Source organism: Chanodichthys erythropterus, chromosome 16, assembly GCF_024489055.1.
Source record: "Chanodichthys erythropterus isolate Z2021 chromosome 16, ASM2448905v1, whole genome shotgun sequence".
Classification (NCBI taxonomy): Eukaryota; Metazoa; Chordata; class Actinopteri; order Cypriniformes; family Xenocyprididae; genus Chanodichthys; species Chanodichthys erythropterus.
The window spans coordinates 43,495,166-43,516,236 of NC_090236.1; the positions used below are offsets into that span (position 1 = coordinate 43,495,166).

Genomic DNA, 21,071 nt, shown 5'->3' on the forward strand with positions numbered 1-21,071 from the left:
AAAAAAATTACTTTAATTTTTACACATAAGAAAGGTATAGCATGTGGCAAAAAGTGTAATATAGCCACACTGTGAGATACAAGCAAGTGACGATCGAGTGACGTCATTCTTTAGGTTGCGCGCATGTAGCCATGGCAACGCTCGGCTGCTTCGACAGTTAACGGTCCTGCCGGTGATTTTCTCAGATGAGGCCTTGAGTTTTCTCTTTCGACGGTCGAAAAGGTATTTTAAATTTTAGTTTAGCAGACATTAGCTACCATAACCACTGTTTATCTTGTAAAGTTTATATGACAAGATTACATTTACAAACGTTTGCTTAAGTTGTCCGTCGCGGCTGACCGTTACGGCCTATCTTCAAATGTACGCTAATCTTGGTCTCACGATCCAAATTGTCAGTAACAAATGTTTCTTAATAGACAAACGATACCTGAAACATTATTGAATGTGTTCATTTTGTCGTTTTAGGTTAGAAGCCATCGAAAAAACTGCCATCGGACTACCACAGCTGACGAGAGACGCGCGTGCACAACTGCATAACACACACACGGAAAGAGCACAACAATTATGAAACCGAATACCCAGCTAACACACGACGTAACAGTTACGTAATGTATTCGTACTTTTTGGTAATGTCATGACTTACTAACTGACAACGTAACTACGACGTCGCATGCCAGTAATTTCATTACCTTCAGATTACCATCTCACAACGTCATCAGTACGTTCTCCTAACGTTATAAGATTACCCAGAACGTTCCAGATACGTACTCTATTCGTAATATATTGGTAATTCCATGACTTACTAGTAACGTAACTACAACGTTGTATGCCCGTAATAATATTACCATCAAATTACCATATCACAACGTCGTCAGTACGTTCTCCAAACGTTACAAGATTACCAAGGACGTTCCAGATACGTCCTCTATTCGTAATATAATGGTCATTCCATGACTTACTGGCAACGTAGCAGCAACGTCATGTGCTCGTAATTTCATTACCATCATTTACACATTCTTTATATGTTATTATTACCAGAATTTGCAATATAAAACGTGTAATTAAATGTCAGACACAAGACTGAAATGTCCCCTTAAGAAAAAAAAGGTTTCTTTTCACCAAATCAGAGTATGGATGACTGTTTTTTATATATAGTGACGTGACATACAGCGCGCGCCTCCACAAATGTAGTGCGCGCGTGCCCACAGTATGTTGATAATAGTGTAAAGTTAATTTTTCTGAGAGAAGAATTTATTTTTCCGAGGTGACAACGAATAAATGGCTTTTATAAAAATGTATAAAGTTAACTTTGGAAAGACGCAAAACCTTTTTTTATTGTTATGTTTACGTTAGTGCAGGTGGCCGTTAGAGTTGCCATGGCAACCGGGAAAACATTCAAGCTGCTGGAGAGGACAGCGTCAACGTTTCTCCGTGTTTCTCGTCAGTTTATAGCAATAAAGTTCAACAACTGCGTCAGATAGCCTTTACATTAGTTTGGGCAAATGAGGACATAAATTAGGTTAAACTACTGCATGTCCGCCCATAGAAAAATAAATAAATATAAGAATTACCAACTGATGACCAACACACAACTATTGATACACAACGTTGCCACGACGTCGCAGTTACTAACTGGCAACGTCACAAAGTTACGTTGTGGCGACGTATAGGCACCTATCACTTTTCCGGTTGCCACGACGTAACTAGTTACGTCGCCACGACGAAAGTTTGGTCACCAAATTACGTTGCAGTTACGTAACAGTCACGTATTTTGGTTAGCTGGGTAGGTACTACATTTTAATTTACTTCATGACCATTAAAAAAGTATGTTCTATACAAGTATATATATATGTGACCCGATCTGGCGAAATGAGTCGGAAGTCGCAACGTTCTACTTTAAGATATGGGCCAATAATGTGGAAAAACAATGAAAAAATCGATTTTTTTAAGCTAATTTCAAAGAACAGACTTTCAAAAATAATCTCCCAAAGTTTCGTGGTCCAGATAATTGAGTAAAGTTATTTAAATGGCAATTAAATTTGACATGGTTTTACTAAATTCGCTGGAAATGAACTTCTCAACTCCTCTCGTCACTTATGAGCATTTCCCGGTATCCCCTGAAACGGCATTATCTCTGCTCTACAAATATGGTGTTACACTTTGTATAGAACCAATCAAACAGCTTAGAAATGTAAACAAACTGACCTAAAAGCTGATTTTTAACAATGGGAAGCCCCGTTTCGACTGACAGGCACGCGATCGGTCCAGCCATCCTCCTGTCAGACTAGCGCGCCTTATAAAATAAAACTCCCATTTGCGTGTCTCTCTTTAAAAGTCAATATAAATTGAATCCATATAGGTAGCACAAAAATTCTTTTTGCATACAAAACCAAAGACTTTAAACTTTCATATCAAGCCTCCAACATGCTTCTGTTGCGTTGTTTTCACCCTCTAATGAGTCTGAGTAAAATGCGTTTACAACAAAAACAGCACAGCCGCTAACCGAATACAAGTATGTATATTTCACGTTTCACGTGCTCATAACTTCATGGAAAATAAATGCACAGATCATAAAAATGGCACATCAATATTTAAAGCAGACTCTCAAGATTAAAATGAATCCAAAATCAATATAATATATTGCGTTGATCTCAAGATATTACTCACGGAATGATTTAACATACTTGGCTAAAAACATGTCTCTCATCTCTCCGGGATGCAGTGTGTATCCAATGTTCCCGGACCCATCCATGTTCGTTTTCCAACGTGGAATAACACAAAATAGATGTCATTTTAAAGCTTAGAATCTCATCTTTTTAATGCATTTAACCATTTTGAAAAACTCCTAACGAGTGCTGAGAAGCACCTCTAAACCGGAGTTTACCGCCCGTTGGCGCCACCTGGCTGCGGAAAAAAATGAATAACAATTTTTCAAACTATTCTTTATGCTATCACCACGAAATTTGAACCAGATGCAGCTCACATATAAGAGAGCATCACCAAAAAATATTTTTTTAGCGATCCTGAGTTATTCCATGTCAAATAAAAAAAGAGAAAGTATTTTTTAAAAAGTATATATATTTTTGTCTTTTATCAGCTGTTTCTCAGCAAGAAAATGTCCAAATGTAATGTAATTTATATTTTCTTAAAAATTTAAATGTTTTCTATCAAATTATACCTGCCTTTTGACTCTCCTTGCTACGGTTTTGGAGTTATGAGTCTTTACTTTTGTGTGTGTCGCTCAGAGAAAAAAAAAAAAAAAACTCTAAAAAAGCCTTCAGGTCTTAAAGTGTTCATTCAAATAAATACTTTCAAATAATTTGAGCTTCAGCCTGGTTTAGCATTTATATGTATAAAAATGTATTTGGTCAAATTAAGCTGTAAAATAAATAGTTTATCCCATTTAATGCAATGGATTTTGAAAGAAATCAACAAAAAAACGGGCAAAAAACTTTAAAAGCGATTTTCTCAGGTTTTCAATTTGAAAAAGAGGGCAGACAACCATAATTCAAATGGGCATATCTTTAAAACCATTCAAGGTATAACTTTGATATCATTTTAAAGCTTATTGTCTCATCTTTCAATTGATACCAAAATCTCAATTTTGAAATTTGGGTCACTGTGACTCATTTTGCTGGATCAGGTCACACATATATATATATATATATATATATATATATATATATATATATATATATATATATATATATGTGTAGTATAAATTAAATTCGGACGCACTACATCCGAAATGTTGTCGACACGTTACCTACCAGCGTCAGTTATGTCACTTCACTTCCAGTCATAAATCCCCTCCCATGGCTTCATGGGATAGTAAATTGTCCATCGAATACGCACTTTAGAATATCGGTGGTCATCTGGGGACTTTACACCTACGTTTTTTTGATTACTATGTATTTTGACATACTACTCTTTTGGCTTACTGTTTTTCGCATACTATATAGTAGGGAAGTATTGGATTTTGGACACAGCAATTGTCCTGCAGTGAGAAATGTGTTTTGACTGGAAATTCAATCAGCAACAATCTGCAGCCAATGAGAGAACAAGATACAGGGCAAGGGAAATTTCAGAGGGAGGAGTCTTGAAACAGAACATCAGCAAGCATGGTTCCTCCTTTATATATATATATATATATATATATATATATATATATATATATATATATATATTTTTTTTTTTTTTTTTTTTCGCTGCAAATCAGCACACAGACAACTTTTAGTCGCTAACTAAGCAAGCCAAAAGGGGACAGTGGCAAGGAACCCAAACTCCAACAGGTGACATCAGATGACCAACAGGTGACAAAAATGGTGGAAAAAAACTTTGGGAGAAACCAGGATCAGTCGGTGGACCAGTCCTCCTCTGGCCAACACTGAACAGTGCATGACTATGATACAGGCAGCGTTACAGGTCATAAGTCTGATTAGAATCGCAACAGTCAAAATATTTAATCCAGTTCCATCTAGTTGAAGATTGTATTCATCACGCTGCTATGGGATGGTTTGTTGGCAATCTGTGCCACTGTCTGTCATGTCAGTGAGGCCTTCACAGGGGATGATCTAGTTGACCCAATCTCTGCTAACACTTCAGGGCTGCATTGTCATCGTGTCTAGCCACAGGTTCTCCATCTGTTCTGGATACGGTTAAGATCCGGCTGACTATGGTAAACCTCGGGATAAACAGAGAGACTAATATTAGTGTAAATTCCATTCTTCTTCTGATGTAACGAGTACATCTGGTGTTAAAGGAAGACCTAATTTATGCAGCCTAACAATCCTTTAACGGATGTGAAAACATAAATTGATAATATGTTATGTGTATGCCAGGTTAAAGAGATGCGTTGTTAGTCTAGATTTAAACTGACAGAGTGTGTCTGCTTCCCGAACAATGCTAGGAAGACTGTTCCAAAGTTTAGGTGCTAAAAAGGAAAATTATCTACTGCCTGAGGTTGATTTTGATATTCTAGGTATTATCAACTGGTCAGAATTCTGAGATCGCAATAGATGTGAAGGACTATAATGCGTTAAGAGCTCGCTCAGGTACTGGGGAGCTAAACCATTTAGTGATTTGTAAATTAGCAAGATTTTAAAATGTATACAATGTTTAATAGGGAGCCAATGCAGTGTTGACAGAACTGGGCTAATATGGTCATACTTCCTTGTTCTAGTAAGAATTCTAGCTGCTGTGTTTTGTACCAGCTGTAGTTTGTTTATCAAGCGAGCAGGGCAACCACCCAGTAGAGCATTACAGTAATCTAGACTTGAGGTCATGAACACATGAACTAACTGTTCCGCATTTGTCATTGAGAGCATATGACGTAGTTTAGACATCAATTTAAGATGGAAAGAATGTGGTTTTACAAATTCTAGAAATGTGGCTTTCAAATGAGAGATTGGTATCAAAGAGCACACCCAGTTTCTTAACTGACGACGAAGACTTAACAGACAATCCATCAAGTGTTAGACAGTATTCTAGGTTATTACATGCAGAAGTTTTTTGTCCAATAATTAGAATCTCTGTTTTTTCTGAATTTAGTAGTAAGAAATTACTTTTCATCAAATTTTTTATATCAGATATGCATTCCATTAATTTTGTTAATTAGTAGGGCTGACCGATATATCGCATGCGATTGTCACGCGCATTTCATCAGTAAAGCCGGTTCCCTGATTGCCGCTAAATCGCCATCAATATCGCCTTCGATAATGAGCGATATTGCGTGGCTTGTCAGTGAACTACGGCTCTGTCTATTAAATGCTGCTCCATTTGAAAGCAGGTGATGGCGATTTAGTGGCAATCAGGGAACCGGCTTTACTGACGAAATGCGTGTGACAATCACATGCGATATATCGGTCAGCCCTATTAATTAGTAAGTTGCGTAAGGGTGCGAAGAAATATAGAGCTGAGTATCATCAGCGTAACAGTGAAAACTAACACCATGCTTCCTAATGATATCTCCCAAGGGTAGCATGTACAGAGTGAAAAGCAACGGTCCTAATACTGAGCCTTGCGGTACTCTATATTGAACTTGTGATCGATATGACATCTCTTCATTTACTACTACAAACTGATAATGGTCAGATAAGTATTTGAACCATGACAATGCAATTCCACTTATGCCAATGTAATTTTCGAGTCTATTTAAAAGAATGTTGTGGTCAATAGTGTCAAATGCAGCACTAAGATAACACTAATAGAGAGTACAACCACTCTGGTTGATTAAAGCAAATCATTTGTAACTTTAATGAGAGCAGTCTCAGTACTATGGTACATTCTAAATCCTGACTGGAAATCCTCACAGATACCATTTCTTTCTAAAAAGGAACATAGTTGCGATGATACTGCCTTTTCTAGTATTTTTGACAGAAAAGGTAGATTCGAGATCGGCCTGTAATTAACTAATTCTCTAGGATCAAGTTGTGTTTTTTTAATAAGAGGTTTAATAATAGCCAGCATAAAAGTTTTCGGTGTGTATCCTAGTGATAAAGATGAATTAACAATATTTAAGAAGAGGATCTATGACCTCTGGAAGCATCTCTTTCAATAGCTTAGTCGGTAAAGGGTCTAACATACATGTTGTTGATTTTGATGATTTTACGAGTTTAAACAATTCTTCCTCTCCTATAGCAGTGGATGAATGGAATTTTTCCTCAGGGATACTACAATGCACCGTCTGATGCGATACTGTACTAGACTGTTGCATGGTTAGAATTTTCTCTCTAATATTATCAATCTTGCAAGTAAAGAAGTTTATAAAGTCATTACTGCTGTGCTGTTTGGAAACATCAGAAGTTGAAGCTTTATTTCTCGTTAATTTAGCCACTGTATCAAATAAATACCCAGGGTTGTGTTTGTTTTCTTCTAAGAGATTTGAAAAATAAGTAGATCTAGCAGTTTTTAAGGCTTTTCTGTATGTAAAAATGTGTTCTTTCCGACGCGACACGTGTCGATAATAATAAACTTGAGGCATGGACGTCTGGTTTTAGCCAGGTTTCTGTCAAACACAGCACATCTAGATTATTGTATGTGAAAATATAATTTATAATAAATGCTTTTGAAGAAAGGGATCTAATATTAAGCAAACAGTTTTATCATTTGTTCATCAGAATTGTATCTGTTTTTTAATTGTTGAACATCAATTAAGTTTTTACCTCAAATGGGTTTGGGATTTTTTTGTATTTATTAATTCAGGGTACAGACACAGTCTCTATGTGATGATATCTAGTTGAAAGAGTCTCTATGTGATTGGATTTATCTGACTTCTGTGCTGTGAGACAGCTAGCAGACGTCGGTTTAGCCAGTCTGCCTGCTTCCTGACCTGGGCCCCAGTTTGTCATGTTTCAGCTCTAACACTATGTGCCATATTACTAGAGAGAATAGCGGCACCATCCCAGGAGGGACAGATACCATCTCTTTTGCATAGGTCAGGTCTGCCCAAAAACTTTTTCAATTGTCTATGAACCCTATATTATTCTGCGGACACCACTTAGACAGTCAGCCATTGAGTGATGATAGTCCGCTAAGTACCTCATCACTCCAACAAACAGGAAGGGGTCCAGAGCAAATTACAGTATCTGACATCATACTTGCGAGTTCTCAAACCTCTTTAATGTTAATTTTAGTGATCTCCGACTGGCAAAGTCGGACATCATTAGTGCCGACATGAATAATAATCTTAGAGTATTTACAATTAGCATTAGCCAGCACTTTTAAATTAGCTTTGATGTCAGGCGCTCTGGCTCCCGGCAAACATGACTATGCTGGATGGTGTCTCTATTTTCACGTTCTGTATAGTAGAATAACCAATAACTAGGGCACTTTCCACAGGATTCTCAGTGGATGCATCAATGAGTGGGAGGAACCTGTTTGATGTTCTAATCGGAGTGGAAGAGCAGTGTTTTGTCCCGCGACTAGGCCGTCTCATGGTCACCCAATTGCCCTGCTGCGTGGGACCAAACAATGTACAGAGTTCATTAAGCTAGTCGCATCCAAAGCAGTATCTGAAGCCCTTACATTCTTACTATCCTCGAATAATGTTTGAATGTGTGTCTCTAATTCTGTGATTTTCTCTGTCAGCCTAACTATTTCCCTGTATTTATGACATGTGAATCCCTTGTCGCTGACAGAGAAAGCTATACAATACATGTGTCAGGCAGTGCAAGAAACAACAAAAGGAGAGGATGACATAACTCACCGTGTTTGTAGACTGATCCGACTCACCAGTTGTGTGATGGATTCATAGAAAAAAAAGGAGCGTGCAAGAGAAAAAGATGGTAGGCACAAATAACAAGTTAACAGGCTAGCAAAATGCTAACGAGTTGTGATAGCGTTTAATTTTAAAGATTAAAAGCTAGCAACATCAAATTAATGCGATAGGCATTATTAGACAATATCAAATATATGGTGATGATAATATAAACAACAAGGAATGATAGTAAGAGATTCAAAAGAAAGCTATACGGAGCTGCAGGCGCAAACCACTGAGCAGCGAGGCAGGCACCGTACCGTTCTCAACCCACGGTTCAGCACGCACTTGTACTGCGGTTCATCTAATATCTGACAATGCATTCGCATCTATAATATGGTTAGTTGAAAATAAATAAAACAGACAGACAGAGTTAGGCTAATGTATGTTTCTAATGATGGATACTCATTCTGGCTTCCCCCTAAACTTTGTTCAACGTGAGTGCCGTATGCTTTTTATGAGCAGTCATTTACGCCATCATCACCCCGGGATGTTGATAGTGTGTGAGGGTAGGTGAGACCTGAACAGCAAACATTGCTATCTGTGTTTAATTTATACTCATTTAAGCTTATTATGCTAATTTAAACATTTGAGCACAAGATGCAAAAGGGAACTTGTGTGCATGCTCTGAGAAGATTTGTGCACTCAACTGAAGCACACACACGGATTCTGAGTTCTTTTTCAAGTCTTGCGCTTGAACGGACAAATTCACACAAAAAAATATGTCCCATCTTGGCGAGTATCTTAGCAAACATAGTAAGTTATGTCTTAAGTGAGCTTAAACACTCGAGAAAAAACACATGTGTTCTGTATCAGTGTACTGTATCAGTGCATTATATCTTAAAGTGACAGCAGCCCTTGCATTCCTGCTGTCTGAATGTGTTTTTAATGTTAATCAAACAACAAAAGACAAGGAAATCACCCATTGACCTTGACAGAATAGCTTTTGTAACTTAATTAATAATGATTACTCTTTAGTTAATTTATACAGTGAATTATATGCAACAATGTTTTACATTTGATTACTTTATTCAACTTCTATACCTGAAAACTACTGTTAAGATACCTGAAAAACATTAAAAGCACTCTTTATTTTAATATGTATCTTTGTTCTACTGTGTTTTTTGTGCAGTTTCTTGTAGTTAGATTATTTGTTTTTATTTTCTTTATTTTTTATTTGACTTAGTCCTTTTTTCCCTGAACATAGCACATACCGAACCGTACCGAAACAATGACCCTAAAACAGTGGTAAAAACCAAACCGTGAGTAATTTACCATTGCACCCCTACTTCTATGGTTGTGAAAAGTAGTTTTTAGACCAGACAGAGTTGTCACTAATTCATCCTATTGTGAAAGTTGTATAATGCGTGGCCTAGGGCTGCTTGATTATGGCAAAAATTTTATCAGCAATACAATAAGAAACTAATTACAACTGAACAGACAAATAAATACAACAGAACGAAAACATGAATTAAATAAACAGTGTTTTAAGTTATTCAGAAAGTTATTCATGTACTAACAGTGGTATTCAGGTGAATTCATAACTGATAGCCTACAACAAAAACATGTAATAATCAAATGTAAAATAACACTGCATAGTCTTACTGTACACATTAAATATAGATTAATCCTTATTAAAGGTACTTAAGTTACTTAGGTACTTAAGTTACTTAGGTACTTAGTCAAGATCAGTGAGTGATTTCCTTTGTCATTTTTTGTTTGATTATCATTAATGACAGACTGCGGCAGCTATGTTAGGCTGCTGTCACTTTAAGAGCTAATGCACAGATCCAATATACTGTTATACGTGCATTTTCTTTAACTGTGTATGTTTATTTAAGACATAACCCACTGTGTTTACATGAATACTGTCCAAAAAGGCATTTTGACATTTTTGTTCACTCGTTTAGGCACGTATCCGAAGCTCATTTGTTTATTATACAGAGAGCCACCTGTGGAACTGTATCTCTTTTGCGCCTTAATGCACTTTTAATAACACTTAATGCACTTTTAAACCCACATTTTATCAACAGTAGCCTGCATTTACACTACTCACTTATTTGGCTGATTTAGATGTTAAGTTTGGGCTTTTAGGGAAAATGTACCGCAGTGAAGGAAAGGAATGTGCGCTGGATGGAATGCGGCAGCGGCACAATAATAATTTTACCTCGATTATCTTGTTTTCATAATCGTTGGAAACCAAAATCGAAATCAATTATGATTAATCGCACAGCCCTGGTGTGACCCCCCTGTCACCAATCTGCTGTGTAATGCGCACACAGCAGCAACTAAATGGTACCCCAGACAGTCGTGTAGCGTGAGAAGAACAGCGATCTGACAACTTTGAAAATCGTGCAGTGTGTACTCGGCATAAGTCAAATTATAGCACACCTCTCCTCGAAAAGTTGAATGATTTGAGGTATCGTTCATGTAACAGGTTGAGTTTAATACTTCTGAATAGAGGTTTGTTCAAATTAGTAATATTAATAGTGACATTGGCCATTAGCAAACACCACTAACTCGCTTCCTAGAGGTGTCTGTAGTGATGGACAAACATACAACATATATGACTCCAGCATACCAGTGTAAATAAATTCTAGGAGAACTTCAAAGACATCAGCCTCCACTCCAGCAATGCAAACCTCCTCCTTATGGGCTTCACTCATGCGTCCAGAGAATAGAGCAGCAAAATACGGGCCACTGGCAGCCAGCACCAGCTTATGGACCCCAAACACCTGTCCGCCTACCAGCAGTCGCACATCGCAGAAGTCAGAATGCAGACGCATCTTGTTCATCTGAGCTAGGAGGAGACCAGCATGTCTGTCTGAGGAGTAAATCCCATGATCGCTCACTGCCTTGGTTTCATCTCCTGCCACAGAACGCGGAGGGCATGGCAGAGATGGACCAGTGGAGGACATGATGATTTAAGCTGGGGACCTTTTTTACCTAAAGCACACAGAGACACACAAACAGACACATTTAATAATGTTGTACTGTAACTGACTTTCTCATCCAAAGCCCCTCACAGTAAACTTTTTATAAAGTCATGTAGAGTCACAATTGACAATTAACTGTATTAAATTACAATTCAATTCTAAAATTGAAAGAATTTTAGAATTTTAGGAAGTTGATTACATTTATATATTATATTGGATCATATTTTACTTTCTGTTTATGAGCCATGCTGGAAAAAAATTTAATTGACCACAAAAACATAAAATGAAATGTAAACAACCATATAATGAACAGATTCAGCACACTGATGTCAATATTTAGTTCTGCTCATAAATTTACACATCCCTTGCAAAATATACTAGATATTAATAATTTTAACAAAATAAGAGGGATCATTAAAAGTGTGTAATTTTAAGGGGCTGTAGCCCCTTATTGTAATTGTTAGCTTTCTTCTTTAGGGCGCTGAAAGGGTAAAGGCCCTGTTGTTTTCCTTAGGTTTATTTGGGCCAGAGAACCGATGGTGTGAGGACCCTATTGGAATTGCTCTGTTTATTATTATTATTAGGGCACAAGCCCTGAGAGGGTGAAGGCCCTATTATTTTCCTTAGGATTATTATTAGGGCCCAAGCCCTGAAAGGGGCTTTTTGGGGGCCTTAACATGCTCAAAAACTCTTGAAAATTGGCTCAAACATTGGAATCTGTGGCCATTAGGATGCCACAGAGGCTGGGACCCGGGTGTGGTGCAGGGACTCTACGGCACCCCCTTAAATAGGGTCCATATATCCATATATCAAACACGCTTGCATGTATTATTGCATGAATGGTGTTGCCATGGCGATTGTGTAAAGTAAGGACAAAAAAGGGAAACAGAAAGTGTCTCATATCTTGTAAAATCATTGTTTGATTTAAATTAAGATTGTATGTTTGGTAATTTAACCTGGATGAATTTAAAATGAATATATATATATATATATATATATATATATATATATATATATATATATATATATGTACAAATATATATATATATATATATATATATATATACACACACACATTAGGGGTGTAACGATACGCGTATTCGTATCGAACCGTTCGGTACGAGGCTTTCGGTTCGGTATGCGGTACGCATTATGTACCAAACGGTTCATTGAAGTAATTAATTACATTTAGAAAATAAAAAAGTGTGTGAAATATAATGTTATGCGTTCAACAAGGTAGCCCAACAACCCAAACGACGTAACAGGCAACGCCCCTGACACCCCCGAAGGAAAAAAAAACACCAACTTATGTTTATGTTATGCTGCGTTCACACCGAACGCGTCTGGGGCGTTTGATTTACATGTGGCTACTCAGTCAGGCGCTCGCTCACTCAGTACGCGCTGAAGGCTCTTTGCAAAATGGCTAATGCGTTTAACAGACCAGAAATAGAAGATCGTCCAATAACCAACAGGTCTGGTGTTTGGGTGCACTTTGGATTCCCTGTAAGCTATATAACATTTTCATATTTTTTTATAAGGAGCTGTTTTTGTTTTATCCCTTTCAAGCGTGAGTTTAAAATATTCTAACTCTCCCCCCAGAGTGAGTTTTTTTTTAATGCAACCGTTATTTTAGAACATTTGCCTTTAATGTTTCCATAGCGACGCGTCTTGCGTGTCATTAGCGCTGAGCGCAGCAACACTGTATGACAGATGGATCGCTATTATTTTGTTTTTCCTTGTTTATTTAAAATATTCACAAACTTGCTTACCATGTTATTAACTATCTGATATTCCGATCCTCAAATATGTGTAAGTGAGTGTGTTTTGTCGTTTAAAAGCCTTTATAAATGATCTTTATCTTGATCTATAACGCGAGATGGGCGCCGCCATCTTAGTTTGCCCCGCAGTTTCCTGAGTCCTGTCAGTCAGATTTACAGCAGGTGAATTCATCATTTTCTCCCGAAATATATGCAAGTAAGTGGCTGGTGAACTGGAAGAATAATAGAGTAAACTTTGTAGTTACTTGGGCCCATTATGTGTGTCTGATATGAATAAATATCGGCAAATTGTATATGAATGGATTGTTATTGCTCCTTCCACTGATGTCTGACATCAGTGTGCATTTTATAAACTCCAAATATTTTGTTTTAATGGTGCTTATGCGTATATAAATGTCTGAAATCTGAAAAGAAACGTTATGTGGCTGAAAACACTGCATAGTTGTGATATATGACAAGAGCTGCACGCGTCCGTCTCGCAGCCAGAGCGCGAAAGCACAGTTTGAATCTGGCAGTTATGTGACGTCGCTGAACGTTCGAAATCCCATATGTGGGACCGTACCGCTCAAAGGGTTATGCAGTATGCTGCTACGAAAACACCATAGAAGATGGGTAAAGTATAGCTCCATCATTGTTCAATGTAAAAAAAAAAAAAATCATACTTTGTTAGTTTTAATAAATAAAACATAAAAAAAAATCAAGGAAATTTATCTGCCAATTTTTTCTTTTTGCTGTATCTAAAACGTACCGAACCGTGACACCAGTGTATCGTATCGAACCAAACCGTGAATTTTGTGAACCGTTACACCCCTAATATACATACATATATATATATATATATATATATATATATATATATATATATATATATATATATATATATATATATATATATATATATATATATATATATATAAAAATAGACGCGTATCTTACTCTTACCTGACACTGATAATAAAATCATCTTTGCAGTTTCCGTGATTTGTTTCCATTTATTAAATGTATAATAATTTTTTTTTTCATCGGATACCACCCATATTGAAATTAAATAAAAGCATGCTTTTGGTGCATAACATTGGTGCATAAACGGTAGCTCAGGTAGGTCAAAAAACACATGCAGAGAAGTGTTAGGATAATACAACATCAGCATTCAGACGGCATTCTGCACTTATTTGTAAATGACCTATGACATCCTATGACATCTAATTAATCTAAATTTAAATGATCACATAGATGTGGTTGTTGTGGTTCGTGGTCATAGCAGCACCAACTGATGCAGTAAATGTGGTGAATACAAATGACTGACACAGTCCTTTCATGTTTTCCCATTTTAAATGCCTATTGCTGGCCATGCACAGTTGCCCTGAAGCCATCGGGGTGGCGGTGGCTCTGGGGCTTGAATGAGGCCTTACCATGCTCAAAAACTCTTGAAAACTTGCAAACATGTCGGAATCATCGGCCATCAGGGCCGGGCAGAAGCTGGAACCCGGGCTTGGCAGAGGGCCTCGACAGCACCCCCTTGAATGGGGTCCAAAAACTTGGCCCATATGTCAAACATGCTTGCATGCATTAGTATGAAGCTCGGTACACATATTGAAGTGAAGATAATGGGTAGACGCTCAGTCTAGGTGCTAATTCTGGGTTTATCACCAAGTTCACTCAGGTGTGTCAGCCAGAACACCACTTAAGGCCAAATATTCCAGAGTATGAAATGAAGAGCGGAGAGATAATTCTTGTTATTCTGTTTATTCCTGCTCTTTCGTGTAGGAGTGAGTTTAAAGGTGAGTGTAATTTCGAGTGTGGTTTTGTCATCTATGATATACTTTAAAGCATCAATAGCGGCCCAGATAATGATATTTAACACCACTTCATATTTTACTCAGCCACACAGTACTTAACATTCATAACAACAAGTATTGAATAAAGTATAAACATGTCTGAACATGATGTGACCCATTTAACCCGACATGCTGAGTCAGGTGGACCGAAGCTAGAAAGTAACGTACGAACGTGGATATAATTAACACAACGGTCGTGTAACGACCCTTAAACTCCTAACTCTCATCCATATCTAATATCAGAAATAACAGCTGTCAAAGAAATACAATATCACGAGTAATGCAGCAGATTTACTTTCTTTTCTCATTCACGCACACGCTGAGGAAAGTGTCACTCACAATTATAATTTTACCGTCCGATGATCTCTATCATACTGAATACTAACTGCGTGACAACCGACTGACCATCTCTATCGTACTGCATACTACTGCGCGACGTCAGATATAATATACAAACCAGCGCGCGCCCTTGCTAGCACTGAATAAGCACTGAATAAACGGGAGTAAAAGTGAAACATAAAGCACGTTATGGTCAACTGTACTAAATAATAGCAACACTAACATAACTTTGGGGCCTTTTTTACACATATAGACCTCATTGGGCCAAAAAACTTTCATGTTCATTTGTTATACTTCTCATAGGCGATTAATCAGATCACCACCAAACTTGGTCAGCATGAAGTAAACACACTGAGGATGCTAAATTGTGAGCAGATTTTTGATATCTTAAACGGTTTGTACGTGGCGAGGCAACTAATTTATGGCGAAAAAAGGGAAGCAGGAAGTGTGTTCTTCTGCATACATTGATTGATTTTGATGAAACTTCAGCTGTGTGTTCGTTGTAGGATGCCGATGACATGGATGTGACTATTGTGAGTAAAAGTTATAGTCCCACCAACTGGCAGCAGGAAGTGTGCCACTTTCAAAATGCTTTGAGATCACCCTCTTATTTTTACCTGATTTATTTAATCAGAATAATGTCAAGGCATGGCGAATATACACCTGTGAAAAGATTTTTGATATTTTAAACACTGTTGCCATAGGAACAGATCAAACTTCAATATTTGCTTTGGATGCTTTTGAGACTATTAGCATGCTTTGAATTGCATGAAACTCAACACACACATCAGAGATCTCATCCAGTAGACATGGGCAAAACCCTAGAAACGAGTGGGGAGGAGGGCCTCTATAGCACCACCTTTTGACAATATTTGGGGGGGGGGGGGGGGGGGGGGTTAGTTTTACCAACAGTCACCAAACTCTGTATATTTTGATTTCATCGAGCTTCTGGTTTGAATGTGGATTTTTTTAATAATCATGCTCTACGTTTTTATGTACTCCTCATAGGGGCTTCATGCAATCGCTACCAAACTCGGTCAACATGAAACAAAGACACTGAAGATGCTAAATTGCATTGATTATAGGATATCTCACACATTTATCGATTACATTGTTTCACTACCAGGTGGCGACAAGTGAGTGTTAAAAAAATGTATTTGACATTGAATCTTCATTCAACAGATTCTTTCAAATACACTGATTCCTCCAGTAATGAAATGTAACGTCTGGATGGATCCGTTCAGAGTCAATAAACTTTGGAGTTTTCAGAACGCTTTTAACCTGATGAACTTTGTTTGTTAATCACTAACTCGGCTCCGGACGACATACAGAATGGACAGCACAGTTTGGTGTAGTTAGACAACGAATACAGTCAGTCACAGGTGATCAACACTCCAATCCAGAAGGGGGCGTGCGCGGTAATGTACCTTTCAGCAGATTTGTGGACCTGTGAGGGTAAACAGAAAATGGCAGCTTCCTCACTTTGGTGACTTCAAAAGGAGCACCCCCCCAGAGACTGACCAGATCCACATTCCAACACCCCACACACACAGGGACACACAAAAACACACACACAGACACACACAGAAACACACAATCATACATTTTTAACTGTATATGTAAACTACCACTATGCTGAAATATATACTTCATATATTTTAGGGCCTATGCATGTTTCCTAGTGTTTAAATGAGTGTATTTGTGCTAGTGTGCATTTTAATAGTGGAATTCTGTCTGTAAACCATAACTTCTTGTCTATGCCTTTCTGATCTGTCGAGTTTGACCACACGAGCTATTCACTGAGACATGTCACACAGCTGACAAATGCATTTTTCTATGTGTTTAATGATACTGTGAAGAACACACTCCATTTGGAGATCTGATAGTCATAAATCATGCAGATTAAGTCGTGAGGCCAAGCAAAGGGAAAGCTTTCCCGCCAACTTTGCACCCATGTTATTGGCTACCCCACCTCAAAGAGGTGTGTCGGCTTATCTGTCATAAAAGCAAAGACGCACAATTCTGTGTGTTCTCTCCCGATTGTCTCACGAGCATCTCGTGCACGTTTTTCCCGGACATCTCCGGTGACCACGCGCTGCCATCGCGCTCAGCTTCGGGACCGCCATCTTCTAGCGAAACTCACTCTCAAAGTCCTCAGTTCAAACCTTCCCGCGGAACGGAGGAAGCCAACGAACTGCACCAGCGCTAACCTGAAATTCGACACACACAACCAATGCAAGTATACTGCCGTTTCTCAATCTTAGATGATGAAACTGATTTCCGTGCTGGCTTAGGACTGGTTGTGAGTTTGCTACTTGCCTTCTCTCTTTCCTTCTCTACTTCCACTCTTGTACATAGGTGTGTATTCTTGTATATATATTTAGATGTATAACCTCTGTATTTGTAGTTTGCATATATTAAAACGTTATTCACGCTCGATTGTTCTGTTTGTTCTTTCAGCTGAAAACCAAGTCACTTTAACGTTTTTCGATCGCTTTATGCTTTGTTGCTATAATAGCAAGTTATTTTCACGGCCAAAGAATAACTCTGTTTATAATATTCTGTGAGGGACTTAGTTTGTTGGACAAACGAACAGTTTCTCTAAATAATTATTAAACCAGAACTAATCATATATGTAATTGATTACAATTCGTTGTAATTGATTCACAATATATGTTTAATTCCCCCGTTGGGTCGATATATGAATCATAATTTATTAATAACCTTATGAATTATTATATTCATATTTCATCCATAAATCGATTAATAACCGCAACACATTTGTTACAGAAACAAGAGAATTTATGAGCGAATCATTAAATCATACATCCAAACAGATTTTATAAAAATAATTAATTCAAATAAATTTAAAAAATAAGACTGCAGCAATTAATATTTTGTCAGAACCTCTAGTAAATTAAATGTTATTTCGTTTAGTTGTCATTCAGAATTGTGATCTCAGTTTGAAACAAACAAAAAAGTTTCTCAATTTATCCAGAATTGTGCAGCTGTAAGTTTAACAGTTATTTATTTAATATTTATATAAAATATAAGAAAGATATGTTTACATTTTATTTTGCTTTGATTTAAAATTATTTGTTATTTACCTTAATTAAAAATGCATTGGTTAATTTTAAACATTTATTTCTACTGGTCTTTTTTAAAGGTTATTATAAAATTTTCAATAATTATTGATACCGAACAACATGAAACATTATATCATGATACATTTTTTAGCTGTATCGCCCAGCCCTAGCACAGAGAATCAGACCTGTTGGATTTACAACACATGAATTCATCCACTTCTCCTGAAATACATGAAAGTAAGTGAGCCAGTGAACTGGGGAAGAATAGAGTAAACTTTAAAGTTACTTACACAATGTGTATCTGATATGAATAAAACTTGTCATTTAATTATAATGGAAAGGATTGTTATTGCCACTTCTATAGACCTCTATAGACCTAGTGTGTATTTTACAAACTCTAAATGTATTTTTTTTGTTAATACTCATGTGTATGTAAATGTCTGAAACCTAAAATAAAACTGTTTGAAACACTGGTTGAAAACACTGCATATTTGTGATATCAAAAGCGATGAGCGCGTCTGGCTTTGGCTCGGTGCCAGCCAAAGCGCACTTGCACATTTGAATTTGGCAGTTGATCATGTGATGCGCTGAACATTCTAATCACAATGGTGTGATCGTATGCTCCAGGGACCAGCCAAGACTGATCACACCAATGTGATCGTACATGTCAAAGCCCTTAGTGTGAGTGACATTACATACCAGGCTGTACGACCTGGTTAAAATGCGCCAGTGTCTTCCATCATCCAATGGCTGCTCAGCCGTCATTCTCTGCACAGACAGAATGTGCGGTGTGAGAGAGGGAATTTCCAGGTTATAAAACCTGCTGAAAGTGTTTTGAGCCACAAAACAAATATCCTGAATAGGCATGCCCTTATCCCAAGCCCAAGACGACACCAGACACTCCATGGAGTGTGCACAAATCTCTACTGGGCAATCAACACCTCGGGAAGCATAAACCTTTAGTGTATAACCAAACCCAGGCGTAAGCCTGTCCATGAGGGATGTAACGGTACATGTATTCGGCCAAACCATACAGAATGGACGGCACAGTTTGGTGCAGTTAGACAACGAATACAGTCAGTCACAGGTGATCAACACTCCAATCCAGAAGGGGGCGTGCGCGGTAATGTATTGTAGCCTAACCACTTTTAACAAGCATTAACACTCTGAGGTCTGAAAACGAGCCGGCGCGTTTTGCAGGTTTTTTTTCACATTGCAGCAAAACAGACTTAAAATACTTAGTAAGTAATATATCAATTGAAACTATAGAATATCTTCTTTAATTTGTATACACTCAGAGTAAAAACACAATGTTGTGCTTTTAGTAAAATAAAGAAAACTAACATGATGCGTGATTTCTCCTCTCCCTCTGAACGAAGTCCAATCTGATAGTTCTCAGAGAACTGTAACTTAGTGAATACTAATTACAGAAAAATTACACCTATGTCTAAAAAAACGTTAAGATGTCAGGTTTTAAATCATGTAAGTCAAATCGTAAACAAACCTTCTGTGTTTATGTAATCTGTATGAAAAGAGAGCCATGTCAGAAGTCCGTGATTCAGCTCATTACCCGCTAATGCGGCCACGCCCACGGAGCCAGCGCTATTCAGACGCAAATTCAGAGGCAATACATGCATTCATCGTCTCAATCGTGTATTTATTGTCTTGAAAAGTGTTTATCTGGATGTAAAAGTCATGGTTAGTGAGCTCTAGAAGACATGCAGTTAGTTCCTGTTTTCTTTTCTTCTATAGATGAAGTTTAGATGAGTTTTTGTTTCTTTAGCGCCCTCCGGCTGCAGTATGAATTGGAAACTCCATTCATGGAATAGCCTCTTCTTCTTTTAGATGAATTTGTGGACTAAAAATGCACAGAGCGCCCTCCGACTTCAAGGATGAATTGAAAACACCAGCGCTCATAGTAATGACAATGAATATTAAATAAAAAATATAGCTGCGAGCAGCGATGGCGGGCCCAAGCCCGGTGGCACCGCCACCCCGGTGGCTTCAGGCCAACTGTGCATAGTGGGCGATAGGCATTTAAAACAGTAAAACATCAAAGGACTATGTCAAATTCACTCCACATTTACTGCACTACAAGGTGCCGCTATAGAGCCCCTCCTCCCTGCCCATTTTCAGAGGATTACATGTGCCAAGTTTTAACATTATTCTGATTAATTTTGAAGCAAATCAGGTAAAAATAAGAGGGTGATCTCAATGTATGCTGAAAGTGACACATTTTCTGCTTCCAGTTGGTGGCGCTATGACTTTGAATCACAATAGTCAAATCCATGTGATCAGCCTTGTACAACGAAGACTAAGCCGAAGTTTCATCAAAATCAATTAATGTATGCAGAAGTTATAACACTTTGTTTCCTTTTCTTGCCATAAATTCGTTGCCTCGCCACGGCCAGACCGTTTGAGATATCCAAAATCCGTTTGCAATTAAACAACTTCAATGTGTTAGCAACAAGTTAAAAAAAGCTTGGTGTAAATTGGATAAACCCTGTAGGAGTAGTAGTATAAAATTCATAGCCTGTTTTTTTCAAAAAATTAACATTCAAACAAAAATAGCCGACTTCCTGTTGGTCGGAGCTAATGAATGTAAATTAGAAAATTGTCCGGCTTGATGAGAACAATATGTGTACCGAGTTTGGTGACTGTAGGAAAAACTAACCCCCCCACTTTTGTCAAAAGGTGGCGCTACTGAGCCCCTCCACCACGCCCATTTCTATGGCTTTGTCCATGTCTACTGGTTGACAATATTGATGTGTGTGTCGAGTTTCATGCAATTTGAAGCATGTTAAGAGCCTCAAAAACACTCAAGAATATTATTACAG

The 21,071-nt window shown here is 37.7% G+C and overlaps 1 protein-coding gene across 2 annotated transcripts in view; it reads right to left on the reverse strand.

The window, feature by feature from the left end:
- Positions 1–21,071, reverse strand: part of ipp (intracisternal A particle-promoted polypeptide) — a 161,069-nt gene that overhangs the window by 68,113 nt on the left and 71,885 nt on the right. For both annotated transcript variants that reach the window (XM_067364131.1, XM_067364130.1), the window contains one exon: positions 10,839–11,203. In XM_067364131.1, coding sequence (XP_067220232.1) covers positions 10,839–11,175 — 337 coding nt within the window. In that variant the 5' untranslated portion in view covers positions 11,176–11,203. The remainder of the gene's footprint in view (positions 1–10,838; positions 11,204–21,071) is intronic.